Source organism: Maylandia zebra, linkage group LG13 (assembly GCF_041146795.1).
Source record: "Maylandia zebra isolate NMK-2024a linkage group LG13, Mzebra_GT3a, whole genome shotgun sequence".
Lineage (NCBI taxonomy): Eukaryota > Metazoa > Chordata > Actinopteri > Cichliformes > Cichlidae > Maylandia > Maylandia zebra.
In genome coordinates, this window is record NC_135179.1 from 205074 (window position 1) to 219000 (window position 13927).

Below are 13927 nucleotides of genomic sequence, written 5' to 3' on the forward strand. Positions count from 1 at the left end.
CTGGACCAGCTTTAGTTTCTGGTTGGTGCTCTGACTGTCTCACAGTTTCAAAATAAGAAAGAAGGGACTGTTCTACGACTGTTCTAACAGCTCTCAATCACACAGACATCCATACAGCTATTACATGTATGTATGCCTAAAGGTTTTCTAAGTCCCACAACCTCACACGCCAATGGAACACTGGGGGTAACTTAGGTTTCACCATCTCGCCCAACGATACTCTGGTATCTGGACAGGAGACTAAGGAATCAACCTTCCGCTTAGTAGACAACCCGCTCTACCACCTGAGCCACAGCTCTCCCAGGTATGATCTATGTATAGGAAACACTAAATTTACTGCAAAACTAATTACAGAGTACAACAAAAAAGACAGAATCCAACACTTGTGACATGCCAATGCTTTATCATTATCGCGTTGGATTCTGTAACTTCTACTCTTCATTGTCTAAAAGGAGCCTCTCAAGGAGGCGGCACGTATCGTATATAGTTTTATTTATCAAGCAACTCAGACTGCCGATCACACTAATGATGCAGAAGTCTCAAAAACGGACAAAAGCGCAGGTATCAAATATGACACATTAGGTGTTAAAGACAGAAAAATGAACCTGAAATAGAAAGATAAGTGAGGATAGTCTGTTTGTGGGCTTGTCATTATCTAAACTGTGCTCTGACACGCTGATGAGGTCATTATTTGTCTCAGCTGTAAACAGTACGGTAAACAGAATTCCTTCTCCGTTTTGTTGTTTTTATCCTTGATCGTTATTAATAGACACTCTGATGTTCAAATATGCACATTTTCCTTGATCATTTTCCCCTGGAGAGTAAACCAGACTCTCACTGAACATTCAGACTCTGGATAAAAGGCTTATTTAGCCATTAGCAATGTGTCTGACGATATCTGCTGGCCTTCATTGGCTCCTTGTGAAATGCAGAATCTAATTTTAAGTCCTTCTTTTCACATATGAGGTCTTGAATAATCATGCCTAGCTATCCTAAACACCTTTATAGTGCACCCCAATGAAGCACTTTGCTCTCAGTCTGCTGGCTTACTTCTGACCCACCCTTGGTTATGTTAAAATCAGCTTGTTTTGCTGAGGCCTTCCCATGATGGAGTAATTCTCCTCTCACCGCTCTTCACTCACCATGTGTTTGGTTTCTGTAGGTATTACATACATTTCAGTAACTGTGTTTAATACTTCTCCTGTGCGTCATATTTCATTATTACACATCACCTAATTTATGGACATCTATGGTTTAATGTTTTGCATGTGTGGACTGGATGGGTTGTTACCAACACCTGATGAGAACTTCAGGTTAACTTTAGAAATATATTTACGTGTGCAATACTAATTTTAAACACTGTACTCGGATTATCATTATCATCATATTTATTTATAAGGCACTTATACATAAGTTAACTTATACATAAGATATAAATAAAAGCCAAATTAAAGAAAAAAGTAAAATAATTAATTAGTTCTTTTTCTTGTAATTAAATTACTTATTAACTAAGTCTCACTGAGGCCAAAAGCCAAAGAATAAAAATGTGCTTCAAGACATGTTTTAAAAGTGGACAGTGAAGGGGCCTCTCTAACATGCAAGGGCGAGTTATTCCATTATTTAGGAGCCACGATAGAAAAGGCCCGCCCCCTCTGAACTTCCTCCTGGATCTTCGTACTTCCAGGAGCATGACGAAGAGATGTAGGGATGAGGAAGCTCAGATAGGTACAGTGGGGCAAGATTGTGAAAGTATTTAAGAACAATCATAAGATTTTTAAAATGAACTCTAAAAGACACAGGCAGCCAGTGAGGCCAGCACAGGTTGTATGCTCTCTTTTACAGGTTCCTGTTTGCAGTCGTGCAGCTGCAGACGTGAGAGCAACTGACTGAGCCCCACATAAAGTGAGTTACAGTCGTCCAGACAAGAAGAAATAAAAGCATGGATCACTGTTTCAAAGTGCTGCCTCAAAAGAAAAGATTTCACTGCTGACAGTCAGCTTAAATGATAAAAACTGGACTTCACTGCTGCTCTAATTTGGCTGTCCAATTTAAAATCACCGTTTAAAATAAACTTCCAGGAGTCCCAAGGTTCTGCAGAGGAGGACTCAGAGGGACCACTGGGTCCAAACACCAGCACCTCTGTTGGCTTTGAGCTTTTTAAATGTTAATGAAAATAAAACCAAGCTTTAATGTCATCTAGACATGTCAAGAGAGGTTTTATGGAGATCCATCCTAAATACATTTGGCAGCCATCAGTGTAACAATGAAAAGAGATCTGATGCCATCTAAGGATGGAACCCAGAGGCAATACATGCAGTAAAAAGAGCAGTGGGCCTAAAATTGAGCCCTTTGGGATTAAAGAATATGTTTTTGTTTGTTTTCATCTAGGTCTCCGAGTTCTGCCTCTCAGTTGGCCCTGAAAATAATCAAATCATGGCAGCCATTTGGATGTAGTGGATATGTGGTTGGTGCTGAGTGGCAGGCACCGGGTGGACACTGGGGGGGGGCTTTGTAGAGCAAGGCAATTCAGCACAAGGCAATTCAGCACAAGGCAATTCAGCACAAGGCAATTCAAGGTGCTTTACATGATTAAAATAAAACACATAAAATGGACATAAATCACTTTAAAAGGTAAAAATACAAGAAAAACATTTAGAAGAAAGCATTTACGATAAAACAATAATCAAGACAATAACTTATATGAAAAATCAAAAACAAACAGGTAGAGAGCCATAATAGGATCAGTTACTCATAAGCAAGTCTAAATAAGTAGGTTTTAATTTTAGACTTAAAAGAGTTCAGTGTCTCTGCAGCTTTGCATTCTCCTGATAGTGCGTTCCAGATGTGAGGAGCATAGAAACTAAAAGCTGCTTCTCCATGTTTAGTTCTGGTTCTGGGGACGGTCAGTAAACGAGAGCTGGAGGGGCTAACTGATCTGGATGGTTTGTACCATGACAGCAGATCTCTAATGTACTCTGGTGCTAACCCATTCAAGGATTTATACACCAATAAAAGCACTTTAAAGTCTATTCTCTGAGCTACAGGGAGCCAGTGTAATGACTTTAGAACTGGAGTTATGTGCTCTATTTTCTTGGTTCTAGTGAGAACACGAGCACCAGCGTGCTGGATCAGCTGATATATTCACATATATATGTGAATATATCACAAAATCCATGCAGCAAAATAGACAGGGTGACTTCCAGCGAGCTGGTGGCAGCTATACATGGATTCAAAGCTCACTAACTATAGTTTAGTCCATATGTTTTTGTAGTGATGCTTCTCCAGACCACCACACTGGACTTTAAGTCAAACAATCAAGATGTGTTTAGCTTTCCTTCAAGGGATTGAACAATACTAATGCAAGAACTGTAAGGAAAGTGCAGCCATTTTTACAGATAATCGTGCTAAAAACCCACATGATTAAACAAAGATGCTGGAATAAATGCATAAATGGGGCAATTTCAGAATAACCTGAACCTGAAGGTGCTTTTTTTCTAAACACTTTTCTGCCACAGTTGTGGCTGAATTAGTCGGTTTTCCTGATAAACAGTCACAGCAGCTGGTGTGTCTGCTCTGACTAACAAATAAACTGACAACATGAAGGCTCTCAGAACCAGAATGACACCCTGTCCAACTTATAACTAGACTGTTTCAGGTATGGGATTTTTACCACAACCATTTCCATGTGAAAGTGCTTCAATGATGCCACATAGGTTTGCATGATGTAACATAGAAAGTTCCTGGCTGCCCGCTGAGCTCCAAATACACTTCACCGTTCACCTTCAACCCTGTTTTTAGATGCTTTAGGCTGAAGAACACAAGACCAAAGTTCCAGATGGACAACAAGTTGTACCACAGTAAAACACACCAGACCTTACTGTTTACTCAAAACAAGGCAATAGTTCAGATCCACACTCTCAGGAAATAAAGTAGCTAATGTACTTTCAGGCAAGATAATCACTCTCTAAAGTACTACCCTTGTACCCTCGACAGTGGGCAGTTATTTAAGCCTTTGTACAAATAACTGTCTCCTCTTATAGAGCTATACTAGTAATTTAAGGTGATGCTTGCAGGTGCCCTTCGATACACTGGTGACCTGTCCAGGTTGTATCCCAGCTGGGAAACTCTGCAGCTCCTCGTTTTACTTACAGCTAGTTATCAGCATTACGTCCATGAAGCTGAATAACAAAAGCTTCTCTTAATAACTAATGAAAGCACATGTTATAGCGTCATATTCTGGATGTCCACTGTCAACGCAGAATAAAAGTATCAATAACAGCAATATCAAAACAACAACTATGAAGCTACAGTAAGCTGCAGTTTCTTATGTTGAATAACGGTGACAAATGAAATCAAGTCCATCAGAAAGTAAGCAACCGGTGGATAAGTGAATAACTGAGGAACGTACCTGGGGGACACAGGCAGCTGTGGGAAACTTCTCTCACATCCCGCGTCTTTGGTAGTCGCGCTGCAAGCTTCTGTGTGAGACAAAGAACAGAGGAATGTTAAACTGAAGGTTACTGTTGTTCACTCAACTGAACATCTCACTGAAACTACTGCAGTTCTCAGTGACAGCCATTCTTATGAAGTCTGAAGATGAGATAAAAAAAGCCTCTACAAAAACAAAAGTCATCAGCTGTCTACAACAACTTGAGGGTGGGGGCGCTATTGACTGCCCCACAGACCACCACCTTATGCTATAGCGAAGATCTAAACACAAGTCGACCTATTGTTAGCAGGATTAACTCAGCCACCTGCAACATTTCCAAGCACATCACCAACATCCTAAATCCCCTCATGGAGAGCACACCCCATCACATCAAACACTCGACTGACGCTCTGCAAACTTGAGCTGAATCCAGATGGTGTCCTTCCATAGTGATGTGGTCTCATCACTTATATACCTGAAGCAGTGGAGACCATCAGATAACTGACAGTTCCCTAGAAAACAGACCCAGCTGTACCCCCAGTCAGATTTGTTACAGCACTGCCTCACCACCACACTTTTGTAACCCATTGTAGCCAACTTTTACATGGAGGAAGTGGAAAGTGACACCCTTGGCTCCTTCAAGCAGACAGCACCTAACCACTGGGAAAGATGTTCTGTTTTCAAAAATAAAAACCCAATAAGTAAAATCCTTCACTGCTCCCATCAACTCTTGACATATAAAGTTCACCAGGGAAGACACAAAGATGTACAGTTTGTGTGCACTGAGGACGACTGAAGTTTACCAGAAGCCCACACACACAGAACACTACCTAATATTTGAGTCCCCCCACCCTGTGGAACACAAACTTGGGGTAATCAGGACCCTGCAACGTCAGGCAGAAAACATTTCTGCTAAACCATACGGAAAAGAAAAGACAAACATGTAAAGACAACTCGTAAAACTCACAACTTCAACAAATCAGCAAAGATGCACAGGGAAGAAAGTCAGACAACATGTTCCTTATGTAGCAGGTTTATCAGGAGACATCCCAGTGCACCCAGCTACACCCTCAGACAAAATCCCACACACAATCTGAAGCACCCTGCAAGTGTACCTAAGAAAGTGGCGCAGTGTGCTTTTACATTACTGTGGTGTCATTCCACAGAGCATACAGTTCTACCATGCTTGATCCTTAAAAGCATCCATGCTCTACTTGAATTCACAACCTTACCTGGAATATTTTAGGAACTGTCCAAAATTTTTAAAATCTGAATAGAAGCATTCATCGCACAAAAGAGCCGCTCGAACAGCATCTCTACGACAAACGGTGTGAGACTAGTTAGTAAGTTAAAATTAAAAATCGTACAGGAAATAGTTTAGCAGTATATTTTCCAAGCTCCTTAGCAGTGACAACCGACAAGTTGTGTGGCATTTCCCCGTCACTCTACAACAGACATAACGAAGGTTAACCAGCTGGTTAGCTGCACAGAGATAACCCCAGGTCATTAAAATTTAGCAACCAAGCAAACAGCTCCAAGAACGTCTGTGAAACATCTTGCAAGCTGAGATATACTAACTTCATCTTATTGAAAGGTTGCATGAAAATACCAGGTGCACAGTTAATAGTGGTCCTTTGAGTTTACATGAATGCATTATGCTGAACTGTTGCAGAACAGCTGTGGTGTTCTTATCAAGTGCACCAGACGTTCATCTGAATTTAAGCTAATCGTGCTGAGTGGATTCACCCACTCGGTTTGGAAATTCACCACAATAGCTCCCGATAGCTCAGCTCAGTTCAACATCTGCTCACAAGAGACTTTGTGTGAGTTATTTCAAAGAATCTGTAGGGTCATTCATCTCAAATCATCAAATTTCAGAACATTTTTCTGATCAACTACCTCTGATTTCTCTGAAAAATGTAACAATGCAGCATTTTCATACATAAGAGACTTTATTTGAAGCATTTCTTCCACTGGTCATCACCAAACCTCACCAAAGTCAGCTGTGGCAACTCCAGCTTTAGGGTTGGGATGAGTTAAGGATAGGGGGTTGGCTCTGACTATCAATCACGCCGTGTGGACACAGCAACCGGCTTTGCATGAATACTGACGTGACATGAGCTACTGGTCCCTTTTTCATGTCATGTCTTGCTCGTTTTGCTATCGTGTGTACAAAAAGAATTCACATCAATAGGTAGGTAGGTAGCATCACAAAACCTTTATCATAAAAATGAAAGTTTTGTGACTGTTGTGAAAATCAGACTTTATTGAATAGCTTTGATTTTTTTAAATGCTTATATCATTTGACACTGAACAAAATACACAACCATCCGAGTACATTCTCGACATCACAGCTTTGGGTCTCGCTGGTGTTGGTTACTGGCAGACGAATGCCAGGAAGGCATTTAGATGCCTGCAACAGGTGTTGAAGGGGATGTTATGAAGATACTGTGATTCTGACCACTGCTTCAGTAGTGCCTGTTAGTTTGGTGTCCACTTTAGTTATCGTGTAAACGGGCAAATGTGTCACATGAGCATAACTAAGGTTGTTATATAAGGGTGAAAACTTTCAGCGTGCTGAAGTTCAAAACTGCTTATAACGACTCCTCATTGTTAGACGGAGCCTGAGTCCAATTTACGGCAGTTTCACTGTTCAATGATCTAATAAGTGCTTTGTTTCAAACTTTAAGAAGCATAATGGCTGGAGAGCAGCCCAATGTCAGTAAACTGCGTCCTGCAGGCATTCTGTGAGTGCTTTATTCCTTAAGTAGAGGGTTACATGTGAAACTGAGAGATCACACTGCCATGAAATAACCAAACTTTAGCGCTCATGTCCTTCAAAACTATCATGTGGAAGCAATTGTAGGACTGCACTCAAAATTCTCTTAGCCCACTTCATATTATTCATGAATCCTTTCAGGAATTTATTCGGTTGATATTGGCAGACCCCACTCACAACTGGAGAAATCTTTAGCGGCTTTAAGGGAGCCAGGCAGCCTGCAACAATACTTAAAGACACAGCTTCTAGGCTACATAATGGGAATAATAGAGAGTGAAGAATCAGTTCGTCTGCAGCAATCAGCTCTGCCCATGTCAAAGGTCACAGAAACAGGAGTCTGTCAGACGCACTGCCTTTAAAATTCCTGACATTAATATTCTCCTACACTCGAATGCATCTCCATTCATCCTAACACGTATCTGCACAGTCTGCTTTTGTAGTCTTGCCTCTGCACACTACCAACAATCGCAGTGAGAGTGAAGTGCACGCTCTCAACTTTAATTCAACTAGTTTAACAAAACTGTTGCATTTAGAGTTTAGTAATTACAGCCAGAGTGTTCTCATTTCCTTTGCAGGCTTTTAACCCCTGCAGGACTTAACACGAAGCTTATTTTGACTCTGCCAGGGTATCTTTGGATCGGCCTTTCACTCCAACAACAGGAGGTGGTGCTGCTCTACTCACTGCCACAGCTGTGTTTCTGACATCGTCTATAGTTTTAGGATTACTCATTATTATTATTATTATTATTATTATTATTATTATTATTATTATTATTAATAATAATAATAATAATAATAATAATAATGATGTATACTTTATTGATCCCCGTGGGGAAATTCCTCTCACTCAGTGAAGCAGTGGGCAGCCATTGGGCGCCCGGGGAGCGGTGTGTAGGGACGGTACCTTGCTCAGGGGTACCTCAGGGTAGCTATTCAGGGAAATCGAACCCCCGACCTTCCGATCATGGGGCCACCACTCATTATAGCATTATTGCTACTGCTTAATAATAATACTGCGTATTATATCACTTTTGTGATTCATTTTAATACTCTGGTTCAAAGGTTTTGTGCTGTGAAAGCGACAGTCTAACAGATATATGTTGCTCAAATATGTGTCCAACCCTGATTTTAACACATGTACAGGACTCATTGACGGACTGTTATGAAAACAATCATTTTCTTTGTCATAAACTAAACTTTATGACAAAGTTCAAATGAGGGATTTTTGCTTGTCTCGTTTCAAAGCTTGTTGCTCAGCTGCAGCGTTTCATTTGCACTGAAACTGTCAGCCAACGGTGTTTACATGGGCACATAAACATATTAATAGCGACGGTTGTCAAAAATAATGATTAGTACTAAAAAATATTAATACATTTTGTATGAATGATTTTGTATGAATATTGTGCTGAATGATGGAGTATAAGATAGACTTGAGATAGACTGGCCGACCTACACATTAACCCCACAGCGGTCGTTTGGCCGTGGACATCCATCACAGATGCATTTATGAAAGTCTGCATCTACTGAGTCAGCAGAGGGTAGGCAGAATTTATGTACACTCAACAAAAATATAAACGCAACACCTTTGTTACTGCTCCCATTCCCCATGGGATGGACGTAGAGACCTAAAATTCATTCCAGATACACAATATAACCATCCCTCCCAAACAGTGGTCACAAATCAGTCCAAATGTGTGGTAGTGGGCACATCTGCTATATTGAGATAATCCATCCCACCTCACAGGTGTGCCACATCAGGATGCTGATCTGACATCATGAGTAGTGCACAGGTGTACCTCAGACTGCCCACAACAAAAGGCCACCCTGGAATGTGCAGTTTTGTCTCACAGCAAAATGCCACAGATGCCACAAGCAATGAGGGAGCGTGCAATTGGCATGCTGACAGCAGGAATGTCAACCAGATCTGTCGCCCGTGCATTGAATGTTCATTTCTCAACCATAAGCCGTCTCCACAGGCGTTTCAGAGAATATGGCAGCACATCCAACCGGCCTCACAACCGCAGACCTCGTGTAACCACACCAGCCCAGGACCTCCACATCCAGCAGGTTCACCTCCAAGATCGTCTGAGACCAGCCACCCAGACAGCTGCTGGAACAATTGGTTTGCACAACCAAACAATTTATGCACAAACTGTCAGAAACCGTCTCAGGGACGCTCAACTGCATGCCCGTCGTCCTCATCGGGGTCTTGACCTGACTCCAGCTTGTCGCCGTAACAGACTTGTGTGGGCAAATGCTCACATTCGATGGCGTCTGGCACGTTGGAGAGGTGTGCGCTTCACGGATGAATCATGGTTCACATTGTTCAGGGCAGATGGCAGCTGAGAATGTCCCAGTTCTTGCATGGCCAGCATACTCACCGGACATGTCACCCATTGAGCATGTTCGGGATGTGCTTGACCGGCGTATACGACAGCGTGTACCAGTTCCCACGAATACCCAACAACCTCGCACAGCCATTGAAGTGGAGTGGACCAACGTTCCACAGGCCACAATTGACAGACTCCATGCGACGATGTGTTGCACTGCATGAGGCAAATGGTGGTCACACCAGATACTGACCGGTTCTGGGTCCCCAGACCCCCAATAGCGCAAAAAACTGCACATTCCAGGGTGGCCTTTTGTTGTGGGCAGTCTGAGGTACACCTGTGCACTACTCATGATGTCAGATCAGCATCCTGATGTGGCACACCTGTGAGGTGGGATGGATTATCTCAATATAGCAGATGTGCCCACTACCACACATTTGGACTGATTTGTGACCACTGTTTGGGAGGGATGGTTATATTGTGTATCTGGAATGAATTTTAGGTCTCTACGTCCATCCCATGGGGAATGGGAGCAGTAACAAAGGTGTTGCGTTTATATTTTTGTTGAGTGTATTAGGCACCTCATTACTCTGCAACTCTCTGAGGTGTGCCACTCTGTGATTCCTAAACGCTTCCATTTTGTGATGATACCTCTTATCTTTGTTTGTGGGAGAGCAGACTGATTTACGGCATCATATTACAGGACTGACCCATTCTTCCAGATGTTTGTAAAGGTACACTGGATGGCTGGGGGCTTCGTTTTATGCACTTCTGACAAAGGAAGTAAAAACACCTGATTTCAAAGATCAATAGGTGCGGTGCAAACTTCTGTCATCTTGACTGGTAGATTATATAAACTGTAGGAGCTCTGCAGTTTTAAAACTAAAAGGTGGAGAGTAGCAGGCATAGTGTTTGGGAGCAACAACATAGTGCATCCTGTACAGTGCAGCTGGGAGTGCTCGCACCAAACAGCCACTCTATAAATGCATGGCACAACACACAAGAGTATATTTGCACCTAAAGGTTAAAGGTTACTCTTTGGAAGATGTCACATTTTTTGTTGCTTCTCCCCAAGACAAGAACTAACAGACTTAAAAACTCCTTTGTCCCACACGCCATCAAACTGTTTAACTCCTCTCTGGAGGGGAGAGGGAGGGGAAACAGGAGGACAAAGGAGGGGGGAACAACTAAGCTGTAGTGCCTCTTCACCTCACTGTGCAATACCTTTTGTGCAATACTTTTGTAAATAGTCAACAGTGCAATAGACCTCAATACTCGAAATGTGCAATTCATTCACTTGTATTTTTATTTTTTATTCCTATTTATTCTATTTATCCCCTTCGTATATTTTATTTATATTGTCTCTGTATTTATATGTGTGTGTGTGTGTGTGTGTGTGTGTGTGTGTGTGTGTGTGTGTGTGTGTGTGTGTGTGTGTGTGTATATATATATATATATATAATATTCTGTAACTCTGTAACTTCTGTCGGTGCTGTGCTTTTTGGAAATCGAATTTCCCAGAGGAACCCACCCGAGGGATTAATAAAGTTCTATCTAATCTAATCTAATCTAATTTTGGTTTGGAAGAGGAGTAAAAGAGGCCGTCTCTGTAAACAGGCCGGTTCGGGTTTTACACTCAAAGAGCTTTTTACAATTCCTACAAGCACTTCTGTCTACATCAGTCCTCTCTGTCTGACATTCACACATTCATACTCTTATGGATGCATCTCATGAGCAACATGGGCTTCGCGTCTTGCCCAAGGATACATGGCGGCTAGAGCAGCCAAACCACGAACCTTCTGATTAGTACTTGACCTGTTCTGCCTCCTGAGCTCGACGTATTCAGTAGCGAGGACATTTTATGACTGGACCTGTTGCAAGGTAACATCCAATCACAGTAGCACGCTGGGATTCTTCGAGTCTGTACGCTGACAAGCCTGATTTTACACATCTGTGGCCAGGAGACTGATCGGAACACCTGAATTCAATTATTTAGATGGGCGAGTAAATAATTATGGCAATATAGAGTATTGCAATAGTATATGTAGTGTTAACGTCAAGGTAAAAAGATGCAACTTCCTCCCCAGGACTGCAAACAAACTATACCTGGAACATTATGCAGTAAACTAGTTGATTGTGCTGCACTCCAGATTTTACTGGAATAACAATAAGGACTCCTGGCCATATTTTCCACGACAGAGGAAATCGGTCATCACTGAAGGAAACAGGGTGGCTGATTCTGGACAGCGCTGGGAGAAAATCCCACAGATTTCTCTGCCATCCTCTTTCTGTATAGAAAGGCACATCTGTGCTCATGTCCCATTAATAATGACAGTTTATACTCACAGTGCTAAACAAAGAGACAAGCTACATCACCCTGGGCCTGTCTGGAAACAGATCCTCCCCACTGGGCCCCCCTGGAGGCACAGGCACTGAAACTGGACCTTTGAATGGCCCCAACTGGCCGTAAAACTTCACTTTGTCTTTTTATTATTGTTTGTTTTGTTTTCACTCATATGTTAGTAGGCCCTACACCTCAAACTGTCACTGCAAAGAAATAAACTACTTTTAGATTTATACCATTTAATAACGTTATCATTTGCTCAGAGGAAATAAACGTTTGCATTTATACAAAGTTTCTATCAAAGTAGCCATAAACCCAAGTAAAATCACTGGCTTTCTATGTCATTTTGTAATCCCAAGATTTCTTTTCAAAAGTACCGTGGCTCCAGAATTTGACACCCTCCCTGGGCTATATTTGGACTAAGACTGACATCCATCTTTAGCAAGAAAAGCACACAGCCTAAATTCCAGCTATTGTTGTGCTAACTGATGACCATCACTGACAGACATGATTAATATAAAATACTGTCTGAGTAGCTGGTGGTCTACGGGACACTTGTACATGTAGTCTGCCTCCTTTGACTGAGGTATAAGGGTTTAGGTGAATGACTGACTTCAGGTTTGAGACTGCAAGCAAGCTCTGCACTAACCACCACGTGCTCATTTTTCCTCCTGTTAAATGCATTATGCTGGCCCTAGTGAAAGGGGTCGAGGAGTGAGTGTGTGTATGTGTGTGTGTGTGTGTGGGGGGGGGGGGGGGGTGTTAAAAGCCGGGCTACAGCAAACAGAGGAAGGGAAAGTCGGCTCCCTGTGGATCTTTAAACACCGTGCAGGCTGTTAGGTGCTTGTTGGTGTAGCTGTGATCAATTGGAGGGCAGCGCTGAGGGCAACTTTAGAAGCAACAGATGTGAACAGCCACCGAGAGCCCTTCACACTGTTATCTCAGAGAAGATAAACGCATGTAACACCTGTGCAACTTCTTAATGTTGTACTTTGGAGATGCCACAGTGCTTTGTTTAAGAGCAATGGAGCATCTCTTTGAATAAGAGCGCTGGAAATACATATATCTATACTTAAATGAGAGATTCACTGATGCTTTATCATGACAGTCTCTACTATTACCTCTGTGATCTCTGCATCCAGAAAACACCAATACACTTATATCACCAGCTGTAGAGAGAATCGTCTAAAATTATTTTCCAAAAGAAATTAATTGTGTGTGGTGGGGGGCAGCGCAAAAACATTTCTGTTTATCATTAAAAAAAAAAAATCTTTTCATCATTTTAAGCGACTCTTACTTCTTCCAGGATCTGGTCGAGACGACCCAGGATGACGGGCTCCACCTGTTCCACGGACAGCATCCACGCAGAAAGCCGCTGCTGTTCCAGACTTACTATCCTGGACTGCAGCTCCGACGTCCGCACAAACACTACGATCCAAACTCCAACAGACAGCACGGACACCGCGATGCAAAACGTCACGCAAGACAAATCTCTCCACAGCGGCTGCTTCAAGCCAACGCGCCTCTTTTCACCTGGTTTACCAGCGACTCCCCACTTCTTTTCCTGTTCCATTTCAGACATGTGAGTGTGGCTCTATGCACCCAACAATCCCCAAGCTCATCAGGTGTACAGTTGCGCAGAAAGAATCCTGGCGATCTGTAACTTTGCAGGAGGCTGTTTATACTGAGTAAACTCTGCCGTTCTTTACCAATCTGGCTGCACTCATATGAGTAATTACATAAACCTTCAAAACCGAAACATTCCGTGTCCGAGTCTTCCGCTGTCTTACTCCTTTGTGTTCGGCTCCGTTTGTCCCATTCGCTACTTCAGAGCGATCCCACTATGTGCTACAGGACAGTCCCTGTAACCCGAACCAGTCTCCCGCTCCTCTGTACAACTCTGGAAGTCGCCGGCTCTTTGCTCACACTGCATGCTCCTCCTCTGAGAGGTTTTAGGTTAAATGGCGGGGCGGGATTCGCCAGTGTTGCTACCCCCTTTGATCCGTGTACTTGGACAGGGGTATTTTTAGGTGCGCAAAGCCAGG

At 42.5% G+C, this 13927-nt stretch overlaps 1 protein-coding gene across 1 annotated transcript in view; it reads right to left on the bottom strand.

The window, feature by feature from the left end:
* Nucleotides 1–13927, bottom strand: part of LOC143421729 (collagen alpha-1(XIII) chain-like) — a 37317-nt gene extending 23390 nt beyond the window's left edge. The window contains exons 1-2 of the mRNA XM_076891345.1: nucleotides 13180–13927; nucleotides 4409–4478 (exon numbers count right to left, since the gene is read on the bottom strand). Coding sequence (XP_076747460.1) covers nucleotides 4409–4478; nucleotides 13180–13464 — 355 coding nt within the window. The 5' untranslated portion in view covers nucleotides 13465–13927. The remainder of the gene's footprint in view (nucleotides 1–4408; nucleotides 4479–13179) is intronic.